The sequence below is a fragment of the Oncorhynchus tshawytscha genome, linkage group LG13 (assembly GCF_018296145.1).
Source record: "Oncorhynchus tshawytscha isolate Ot180627B linkage group LG13, Otsh_v2.0, whole genome shotgun sequence".
NCBI lineage: Eukaryota > Metazoa > Chordata > Actinopteri > Salmoniformes > Salmonidae > Oncorhynchus > Oncorhynchus tshawytscha.
The window spans coordinates 80851541-80863963 of NC_056441.1; the positions used below are offsets into that span (position 1 = coordinate 80851541).

Consider the following 12423-nt stretch of genomic DNA (forward strand, 5'->3'; position numbering starts at 1 on the left):
GGGAGGGTGGGGTGTGTGTGTGTGTGGGTGTGGGAGGGTGGGTGGGTGTGGTTGTGGGTGTGGGAGGGTGCGGGTGTGTGTGTGTGTGGGTGTGGGAGGGTGCGGGTGTGTGTGTGGGTGTGGGAGGGTGCGGGTGTGTGTGTGGGTGTGGGAGGGTGCGGGTGTGTGTGTGGGTGGGGTGTGGGTGTGGGTGCGGGTGTGTGTGTGTGGGTGTGGGAGGGTGGGTGTGTGTGTGTGTGTGGGTGTGGGAGGGTGCGGTGTGTGTGTGTGTGTGTGGGTGTGGGAGGGTGCGGTGTGTGTGGGTGTGGGAGGGTGCGGGTGTGTGTGTGGGTGTGGGAGGGTGCGGGTGTGTGTGTGTGTGGGTGTGGGAGGGTGCGGGGTGTGTGGGTGTGTGTGGGTGTGGGAGGGTGCGGGTGTGTGTGTGTGTGGGTGTGGGAGGGTGCGGGTGTGTGTGTGTGCGTGTGTGTGCGTGTGTGTGTGTGTGTGTGTGCATGTCTATGTGTATGTGTGGCACTGGGATGTGGCGGAGGGATTTAATGTCATTTGGCAGCGAGATGAAAATATGTTTGATAGACTGCCAGTTTGGACATGTTCTCCACTGACCCCCCGCACACACACAGAACATACAGTATATGAATACAGTATATGAATACAGTATATGAGTACAGTATATGAGTACAGTATATGTCAGTAAGCGGAAAGCCAAAAGTCTAACCAGCTACAGGGGATTGGTTCTTCATTTGACATTTAGCAGACACTCTTATCCACAGTCATTTACAGAAGCAACTAGGGTTAATTACCTTGCTCAGAGGCACATCGACAGATATTTCACTTTTCTCTCTCCCTCTCACCACCACCATCACAATCACCTTCACCACCATTACCACCACCACCATCATCATCATCACTTCCACCTTCATCATCATCGTCACCTCCAACTTCATCATCATCAATGGAACTCTGTTCTGTTGAAACAATCAGCCTCAATATTTCTGAGTGCTGTTTGAGATATGTGTTCTGGAGAGCCCATCTGTCAGGCGTGTGTGTGTGTGTGTGTGTGTGTGTGTGTGTGTGTGTGTGTGTGTGTGTGTGTGTGTGTGTGTGTGTGTGTGTGTGTGTGTGTGTGTGTGTGTGTGTGTGTGTGTGTGTGTGTGTGTGTGTGTGTGTGAGAGAGAGAGTGAGACCCAATGAGGCAGCAAAATGCAGCAGGTTAATCCCCTGTCAGCTCCAGCAGAACAGATGTGGGGATTAATGTCCGAGAGAATGAGAGGGAGAGCAAGGACACATCTGGTGTCAGTTCTACATGTCAGTTCTGTATTAAAAGTAAAACGTGTGTGTTTTTGTGTGCACTCTCTCTGTGTGTTAGTATGTTTGTTGGTATTAATGGGCAGAGGCAGTGTGTGTGACAGGCGTGTTTCGCGGGCGCTCGTGGCGTTTCTTTCATCTCCGTACCGGCTCGTCCCTCTTCACCCTCCTCATTCTCAATCGTCTGTCACTGCCGGCACCATCTCGCTATTCTTGTCGTTTAACATCACACTGTTCCTGTCGTTTGACAGAGCGTGTCTCCATCACGCGTTTCTTGTTGTTTAACAGTGATGATGCGTGCGGTTTGCCGGGCGGAGGGCAGCGCTAGGCAGCGGCTGAGGGAGGAGGTAGGTACACAAACACACACACAAACACACACATGATAAAAGTCTAAAACTTACTGATCTTGTTTACACACAATCTCTTTCTATATCTCTCTCTCTCTCTCCTTATTTCTACATAAATATCTGCTTCTTCTTCTCTCCTTATTTCTATATAAATATCTGCTTCTTCTTCTCTTTCTCCTTATTTCTACATAAATATCTGCTTCTTCTTCTCTTTCTCCTTATTTCTACATAAATATCTGCTTCTTCTTCTCTTTCTCCTTATTTCTACATAAATATCTGCTTCTTCTCTTTCTCCTTATTTCTACATAAATATCTGCTTCTTCTTCTCTTTCTCCTTATTTCTACATATATATCTACTTCTTCTTCTCTTTCTCCTTATTTCTACATAAATATCTGCTTCTTCTTCTCTTTCTCCTTATTTCTATATAAATATCTGCTTCTTCTTCTCTTTCTCCTTATTTCTATATAAATAAATATCTGCTTCTTTTTGTTCTCTCTCTCTCCTTATTTCTATATAAATATCTGCTTCTTCTTCTCTCTCTCCTTATTTCTATATAAATACCTGCTTCTTCTTCTCTCTCTCCTTATTTCTACATAAATATCTGCTTCTTCTTCTCTCTCTCCTTATTTCTACATAAATATCTGCTTCTTCTTCTTCTTCCCCTTATGTTTTCTTCATTTCTTCTTTCTTTGATTGGTTTTTGTCAGTAACTACTGTTAAAGGACTATTCAGTCTTTATCATTTCAGACAGTTCTGTCTCTTTGTAAGATACCTGACGTGAAATCTCTCTGTATGAGTGTGGACGTTTGTGTGGCATCTCTGAATGAGTGTGGAAGTTTGTGTGGCATCTCTGTATGAGTGTGGACGTTTGTGTGGCATCTCTGTCTGAGTGTGGAGTGTGGACGTTTGTTTGGCATCTCTGTCTGAGTGTGGACGCATTTGTGGACGTTTGTGTGGCATCTCTGTATGAGTGTTGGCATCTCTGTCTGAGTGTGGACGTTTGTTTGGCATCTCTGTCTGAGTGTGGACGTTTGTGTGGCATCTCTGTATGAGTGTGGACGTTTGTTTGTCATCTATGTCTGAGTGTGGACGTTTGTTTGACATCTCTGTATGAGTGTGGACGTTTGTTTGACATCTCTGTATGAGTGTGGACGTTTGTGTGGCATCTTATTCACACATAGTTGATTGACAGGCTCTACGGCACTGGCTTGTGTTTGCTGAAGGAAACATCCGCCACCTCAAGCTTCTCTATCAGTTGGTACTGAAAGATGTTTAATTCAATTCAATTCAAAGGGCTTTACATTTTTCTCATTCTGAGGGTTTATTTCCCTTCAATTTAACCGTTTCAGACTACGACACACACACAAACACACAAACACAAAACACACACACACACACACACATACACACACACACACACACACACATAATATGGCACATCAACACACATACACACACATTATAGCACACCAACACTAATATACACACACACACACACACACACACATAATATGGCACATCAACACACATACACACACACACACATACACACACTATGGCACAACAGCACTGAGACACACACACACACACACACACATTATAGCACATCAACACACACACTACGGCACACCAACACTAATACACACACACACATACAGTACACACTTTTGCGTCACATCAATGCTGCTCTCAAATGAGCTGCTCTGGTCAGTGTGTGTGTGTGGCTTGTGAATATGTGTGTGTGTGTGTGTGTGTGTGTGTGTGTAAGGGTTATCCCCCTCACCATTATTACTTCTGAGCCTCAGTGTGGCCCAGATGGGCTACAATAAACCCCTCTAACCTGTGTGTGTGTGTGTGTGTGTGTGTGTGTGTGTGTGTGTGTGTGTGTGTGTGTGTGTGTGTGTGTGTGCCTGTGTGTGTGTGTGTGTGCCTGTGTGTGTGTGCCTGTGTGTGTGTGTGTGTGTGCAGCACAGTGTGGCCCAGAAACATTAGCCATAATATTATGATGCAGAGGGCAGGAATACTGCTGGGAGAGGAAGGAACAGTGGGGGAGAGGGATGTGGGGGCCTTAGACAGCAGGGGGCAGATGAACATAGAGGCAAAGTGAGAGAGAAAGTGAGAGAGATATTGGGACACAGGGAAAGCAAGAGAGATAACCCCTTGTATAACTCTCCCTCCTCTTTTCTGCCTCTGCCTCCTCTCTCTACCCCCTCTCTTCCCCCTCTCCCCCATCTTTCCCTCCTCTCTCTGCCCCTCATTCCCTCCCCCCTCTTCCCCTCCTTCCCTCCTCTCTCTACCCCTCATTCCCTCCCCCTTTTCCCCTCCTTCCCTCCTCTCTCTACCCCTCTTTCCCTACTTTCTCTACCCCTCTCTCCCTCCTCTTTCCCTTCCCCTTCTTTGCTTTTCTCTCCCCCTCTTTCCCTCCCCCTTTCCCTTTTTCTCTCCCCCCTCTCTCCCCCTCTTTCCCTCCTCTCTAACCCCTCTTTCACCCCTCTCTCTACCCCCTCTTTCTCTCCCCTTCTTTTCCTCCTCTCGTTGCCCCGTCTCTCCCACCTCTTTACCGTCTCTGTCTCCTGTACCTGGTGGCGTTGGAGCTTTACTGTGTTGGACAAATCTGTTGCATTATTTATCTCTAATATCTCTCTCTGTAACTGTCAGTTCCTCAAGCCATTCATTATTACCAATACACACCTACTGTTACACTACAGTAGACAACATATTTATCTAGTTATACTACAGTAGACAACATATTTATCTACAGTTATACTACAGTAGACAACATATTTATCTAGTTACACTACAGTAGACAACATATTTATCTACAGTTACACTACAGTAGACAACATATTTATCTAGTTACACTACAGTAGACAACATATTTATCTAGTTATACTACAGTAGACAACATATTTATCTAGTTAGACAACATATTTACTACAGTAGACAACATATTTATCTACAGTTATACTACAGTAGACAACATATTTATCTAGTTATACTATAGACAACATATTTATCTAGTTATACTACAGTAGACAACATATTTATATTTATCTAGTTATCACTACAGTAGACAACATATTTATCTAGTTACACTACAGTAGACAACATATTTATCTACAGTTATACTACAGTAGACAACATATTTATCTACAGTTATACTACAGTAGACAACATATTTATCTAGTTATACTACAGTAGACAACATATTTATCTACAGTTACACTACAGTAGACAACATATTTATCTACAGTTATACTACAGTAGACAACATATTTATCTACAGTTATACTACAGTAGACAACATATTTATAGTTATACTTAGACAACATATTTATCTAGTTACACTACAGTAGACATTTACATACTTAGACAACATATTTATCTACAGTTATACTACAGTAGACAACATATTTATCTCTAGTTTATACTAACATATTTATCAGTAGACAACATATTTATCTAGTTATACTACAGTAGACAACATATTTATCTAGTTATACTACAGTAGACAACATATTTATCTACAGTTATACTACAGTAGACAACATATTTATCTACAGTTATACTACAGTAGACAACATATTTATCTAGTTATACTACAGTAGACAACATATTTATCTACAGTTATACTACAGTAGACAACATATTTATCTAGTTACACTACAGTAGACAACATATTTATCTACAGTTACACTACAGTAGACAACATATTTATCTACAGTTACACTACAGTAGACAACATATTTATCTACAGTTATACTACAGTAGACATATTTATCTAGTTACACTACAGTAGACAACATATTTATCTAGTTACACTACAGTAGACAACATATTTATCTACAGTTATACTACAGTAGACAACATATTTATCTACAGTTATACTACAGTAGACAACATATTTATCTAGTTACACTACAGTAGACAACATATTTATCTAGTTACACTACAGTAGACAACATATTTATCTACAGTTATACTACAGTAGACAACATATTTATCTAGTTACACTACAGTAGACAACATATTTATCGACAGTTACACTACAGTAGACAACATATTTATCTACAGTTACACTACAGTAGACAACATATTTATCTACAGTTATACTACAGTAGACAACATATTTATCTAGTTACACTACAGTAGACAACATATTTATCTAGTTACACTACAGTAGACAACATATTTATCTACAGTTATACTACAGTAGACAACATATTTATCTACAGTTATACTACAGTAGACAACATATTTATCTACAGTTACACTACAGTAGACAACATATTTATCTACAGTTACACTACAGTAGACAACATATTTATCTAGTTACACTACAGTAGACAACATATTTATCTAGTTATACTACAGTAGACAACATATTTATCTAGTTACACTACAGTAGACAACATATTTATCTAGTTACACTACAGTAGACAAAATATTTATCTAGTTACACTACAGTAGACAACATATTTATCTACAGTTATACTACAGTAGACAACATATTTATCTAGTTACACTACAGTAGACAACATATTTATCTACAGTTATACTACAGTAGACAACATATTTATCTACAGTTACACTACAGTAGACAACATATTTATCTAGTTATATTACAGTAGACAACATATGTATCTACAGTTATACTACAGTAGACAACATATTTATCTAGTTATACTACAGTAGACAACATATTTATCTAGTTATACTACAGTAGACAACATATTTATCTAGTTATACTACAGTAGACAACATATTTATCTACAGTTATACTACAGTAGACAACATATTTATCTAGTTACACTACAGTAGACAACATATTTATCTAGTTACACTACAGTAGACAACATATTTATCTAGTTACACTACAGTAGACAACATATTTATCTAGTTACACTACAGTAGACAACATATTTATCTACAGTTATACTACAGTAGACAACATATTTATCTACAGTTATACTACAGTAGACAACATATTTATCTACAGTTATACTACAGTAGACAACATATTTATCTAGTTATACTACAGTAGACAACATATTTATCTACAGTTATACTACAGTAGACAACATATTTATCTAGTTACACTACAGTAGACAACATATTTATCTACAGTTACACTACAGTAGACAACATATTTATCTACAGTTACACTACAGTAGACAACATATGTATCTACAGTTATACTACAGTAGACAACATATTTATCTAGTTACACTACAGTAGACAACATATTTATCTAGTTACACTACAGTAGACAACATATTTATCTACAGTTATACTACAACATGGTTATCTACAGTTACACTACAACATGGTTATACTACAACATGGTTATCTACAGTTACACTACAACATGGTTATACTACAACATGGTTATCTACAGTTACACTACAACATGGTTATACTACAACATGGTTATCTACAGTTACACTACAACATGGTTATCTACAGTTAAACTACAGTAACCAACATGGTTATCTACTATTTAACTACGGTAGACAATATGGTTATCTACTCATTAACTACGGTAGACTGTGTGGTTATCTAGTCTTTAACTACGACAGACTGCGTGGTTATCTACTCTTTAACTACTGTAGACTGCATGGTTATCTACTCATTAACTATGGTAGACTGCATGGTTATCTAGTCTTTAACTACGATAGACTGCATGGTTATCTACTCTTTAACTACTGTAGACTGCATGGTTATCTACTCTTTAACTACTGTAGACTGCATGGTTATCTACTCATTAACTATGGTAGACTGCATGGTTATCTACTCTTTAACTACGATAGACTGCATGGTTATCTACTCTTTAACTACTGTAGACTGCATGGTTATCTACTCATTAACTACGATAGACTGCATGGTTATCTACTCATTAACTACGATAGACTGCATGGTTATCTACTCTTTAACTACTGTAGACTGCATGGTTATCTACTCATTAACTACGATAGACTGCATGGTTATCTACTCATTAACTACGGTAGACTGCATGGTTAGCTGCTCTTTAACTATGGTAGACAGCATGGTTAGCTACAGGCCCTTTTAACCTTAATCACAGGCAAATAACTACATGATTATTGTACTCTGTTACAAACTCAGTGTGGCTCTCTCCTGAAAAATATTAAATGCTCAAGGTTGGGAAATGTATCAATAAATTGCCTAAATACGTAGTAATTTGACATTGGTATGTGTAGTCCTTTGACATCGGTATGTGTAGTCCTTTGACATCGGTATGTGTAGTCCTTTGACATCGGTATGCGTAGTCATTTGACATTGGTACGTGTAGTCCTTTGACATCAGTATGCGTAGTCATTTGACATTGGTATGTGTAGTCCTTTGACATTGGTATGTGTAGTCCTTTGACATCGGTATGCGTAGTCATTTGACATTGGTACGTGTAGTCCTTTGCCATCAGTATGCGTAGTCATTTGACATTGGTATGTGTAGTCCTTTGACATTGGTGTGTGTAGTCCTTTGACATTGTTATGTGTAGTCCTTTGACATCGGTATGTGTAGTCCTTTGACATTGGTATGTGTAGTCCTTTGACATTGGTATGCGTAGTCATTTGACATTGGTACGTGTAGTCCTTTGACATCAGTATGCGTAGTCATTTGACATTGGTATGTGTAGTCCTTTGACATTGGTATGTGTAGTCCTTTGACATCGCTATGCGTAGTCATTTGACATTGGTACGTGTAGTCCTTTGGCATCAGTATGCGTAGTCATTTGACATTGGTATGTGTAGTCCTTTGACATTGGTATGTGTAGTCCTTTGACATCGGTATGCGTAGTCATTTGACATTGGTACGTGTAGTCCTTTGACATCAGTATGCGTAGTCATTTGACATTGGTATGTGTAGTCCTTTGACATTGGTATGTGTAGTCCTTTGACATTGTGATGTGTAGTCCTTTGACATTGGTATGTGTAGTCCTTTGACATTGTTATGTGTAGTCCTTTGACATCGGTATGTGTAGTCCTTTGACATTGGTATGTGTAGTCCTTTGACATTGGTATGTGTAGTCCTTTGACATTGGTATGTGTAGTCCTTTGACATTGGTATGTGTAGTCCTTTGACATTGGTATGTGTAGTCCTTTGACATTGGTATGTGTAGTCCTTTGACATTGGTATGTGTAGTCCTTTGACATTGGTATGTGTAGTCCTTTGACATTGGTGTGTGTAGTCCTTTGACATTGGTATGTGTAGTCCTTTGACATTGGTATGTGTAGTCCTTTGACATTGGTATGTGTAGTCCTTTGACATCAGTATGCGTAGTCATTTGACATTGGTATGTGTAGTCCTTTGACATTGGTATGTGTAGTCCTTTGACAATGGTATGTGTAGTCCTTTGACATCGGTATGTTTAGTCCTTTAGTCTATTCTAGTGCAACATTTTACTCAGCCATTTACATGTATACGTCTATACACTCTGTATTATCAACAATGTTATTTCACAGAATATTTTTTACAGATTTATGTTTTTGAAAATAAACCTTTGTCTTCTGCATTTGTCCATTTACAATTTTCTTATCTCCCGATTTCCACCTGTTTAGATTAGATGAGGTATCTTTATCTGCAGATAGAAGGAAAGGTGTACACACGTACAGCATACTGCCTTCACTTCTGCTTCACTGCTGAAACAAGGTCACATTCAGAGCCTCACATCTACAGTGTGTGTGTGTGTTTCCAGTGTTATGCCATGGTAGGGACTCCGCTGAGGGACCGCTGTGTGTGTGTGTGCGTGTGCGTGTGTGCGTGCGTGTGCGTGCGATGAAATTTTTTCAAATTAAATCCTGGATCAACATAGAAAACGGATTAGATTTGCAGAAGTCATCAATTTAAGGGAATTTAGTAATTTTTTTTCACCCAAATGTTATCAACAATCCAAAGACATGGTGACATTTTTTGTTGATTTCACATTGAATTTACGTTAGTTTATAACATTTACTTTGGAGTCATTTAGCAGACGCTCTTATCCAGAGAGACTTACAGTAGTGAGTCATTTAGCAGACGTTCTTATCCAGAGAGACTTACAGTAGTGAGTCATTTAGCAGACACTCTTATCCAGAGACTTACAGTAGTGAGTCATTTAGCAGACGCTCTTATCCAGAGAGATGTACAGTAGTGAGTCATTTAGCAGACGCTCTTATCCAGAGAGATGTACAGTAGTGAGTCATTTAGCAGACACTCTTATCCAGAGAGATGTACAGTAGTGAGTCATTTAGCAGACACTCTTATCCAGAGAGATGTACAGTAGTGAGTCATTTAGCAGACACTCTTATCCAGAGACTTACAGTAGTGAGTCATTTAGCAGACACTCTTATCCAGAGAGATGTACAGTAGTGAGTCATTTAGCAGACGCTCTTATCCAGAGACTTACAGTAGTGAGTCATTTAGCAGACGTTCTTATCCAGAGAGATGTACAGTAGTGAGTCATTTAGCAGACACTCTTATCCAGAGACTTACAGTAGTGAGTCATTTAGCAGACACTCTTATCCAGAGACTTACAGTAGTGAGTCATTTAGCAGACGCTCTTATCCAGAGAGACTTACAGTAGTGAGTCATTTAGCAGACGTACTGGGTCAATCAGTCATTCATTTGTTCATGTCATCACACAGCATACGAGTCATTCATGATTTGAAGTGCAGTCAAGCATTTTATTTCAAATAAAATAACACAGCGAACCTTAAATAAATAGCGTGAACAATAAATAAACCGCTCCGTTTCGGCATTCGGAATACATGCGACTGTTTTACTATTTGCTGTGTTAAAGACAGAGTGCAGAGGCAAACACTGAGCTTTCCACCGTGTGTGTGTTTCTGTTTTTGTTCGAGTGTGTTAGTGTGTGTGTGTGTGTGTGTGTGTTAGTGTGTGTTGGGGTATTACAGTTTCTGCTCTCTTAGTTACTGTAATGGCTGAGTGCATTTGTCATTTTTCCAGTTTCACACCGACAGTAGAGATTGATGTTTTGCTCTGACCTGCCAATGCACAAAAATGAACGTAAGCCGGTACACACATGCACCCACACAAATGCATTCCTTTATTTGAGAGCTCTACTGTATGGTGATTGACTCCTGTGTGTGTGTGTGTGTGTGTGTGTGGTGGAGAGCTCTCCCTCCTTAGTGTTTATCCAGAGGTCAAGTTTCTCCTGTGTGTTGTGGTTTGTTGTGATGTGGTATGGTGTGTTGTGGTGATGTGTTGTATTGTGGTTTGTGGTGTTGCAATGTATTGTGGTGTGGTGTGTTGTAGGGCTGACCCCATTGTGTCAACTGGTCGATTGTTTGGTCGATACGCTGTTGGTCGGCCAAGATTTCTTTAGTCGAACAGTAGCAGACACCTTTCTGATTGGATCCTGTCTGAGTGGACTAATCCACTGTGGAGGCCGTGGCACGGTCTATCAGTCTAAAACATGTGCTACTGAAATTGTATATGTTTATATTATGTAAGAACGATGCAACACTAATAAAAAATAAAAAATAAATTATAACAAATGTGCTTTTTCCAACGTTTGATAGCGGTCGCTGTCCGCGGTTCTGAAATATCAGTGCGCTGTTGAATTGGAGCCATTTCCTAGACCATGTAATAGCATCCGCTATGTAATAGTAAAGTAAACCAGCTTATTGGTGTTGAGAACAATCTGGCGGAGGCAGCAGAGATGAGAAAACAGTCATTGCCTTAATTGTCTAAGAATTAGGCTTAGTATAGCAACCTTGTATAACCACCATGGAGCTGTAGACCTCAGAGAGCATCCTGTTTCATCTTAACACCATAATTTACCTAGGCCTATATTTCAATACTTACATAGGCTACAGTACTGTATCAATCAGTCATTCATTTGTTCATGTCATCCCACAGCATACGAGTCATTCATGATTTGAAGTGCAGTCAAGCATTTTAGTTCAAATAAAATAACACAGCGAACCTTAAATAAATAATGTGAACAATAAATAAACCGCTCCGTTTCGGCATTCGGAATACATGCGACTGTTTTACTATTTGCTGTATTAATTATGGCTTTACAAAAAGAAACAAAAAAGTTACAACAGACTCTGTCACGCTGTGTAATGATAGGAGACAGGCGCAGGAATACCAAATCTGGGTTTTATTTCTCCACCCAAAATAAAGTACCATGAAAACGATGGGGACGAAGCCCAAAACAGACATGTGTATATATATATATAACAGTGATGTAACCCTAAACAAAAGAGTGAGGTGTAAAACTCTAAATAATACACGGGATGAGAGCCGTAATAACAATATCACGTAGCACAAAAGCCGATACAATAGAGCACAGGTACTCACAGGACCAACGGACATGAGGACAATAACCGACAAGACAATGGAGAACAGAGGGCACATTTATAACATACTAATCAGGGGGAATGGGAACCAGGTGTGCGTAATGAGACAAGACAATGGAGAACAGAGGGCACATATATAACATACTAATCAGGGGGAATGGGAACCAGGTTTACGTAATGAGACAAGACAATGGAGAACAGAGGGCACATATATAACATACTAATCAGGGGGAATGGGAACCAGGCGTGCATAATGAGACAAGACAATGGGGAACAGAGGGCACATATATAACATACTAATCAGGGGGAATGGGAACCAGGTGTGCGTAATGAGACAAGACATTCCGGGGTTGGTGGGGATGATCCAGTTCAGTGATGCCTAGAAGGCCGGTGACATAGACCTCCGGAGCTGGTGAATGGAATGAGCAGCAGTACCGGGGGATCT

At 39.8% G+C, this 12423-nt stretch overlaps 1 protein-coding gene across 2 annotated transcripts in view; it reads left to right on the top strand.

Annotated features, from left to right (window-relative positions):
- The window catches only part of LOC112240118 (cGMP-dependent 3',5'-cyclic phosphodiesterase), a 136724-nt gene that overhangs the window by 4496 nt on the left and 119805 nt on the right, over positions 1 to 12423 (top strand). Inside the window, exon 3 of one of the 2 annotated variants that reach the window (XM_042296416.1) lies at positions 1594 to 1652. The exons of the other annotated variant lie outside the window; for it this stretch is intronic. Within the exon in view, the coding sequence (XP_042152350.1) occupies positions 1596 to 1652 (57 nt within the window). The 5' untranslated portion in view covers positions 1594 to 1595. The remainder of the gene's footprint in view (positions 1 to 1593; positions 1653 to 12423) is intronic. 2 annotated transcript variants of the gene reach the window in all.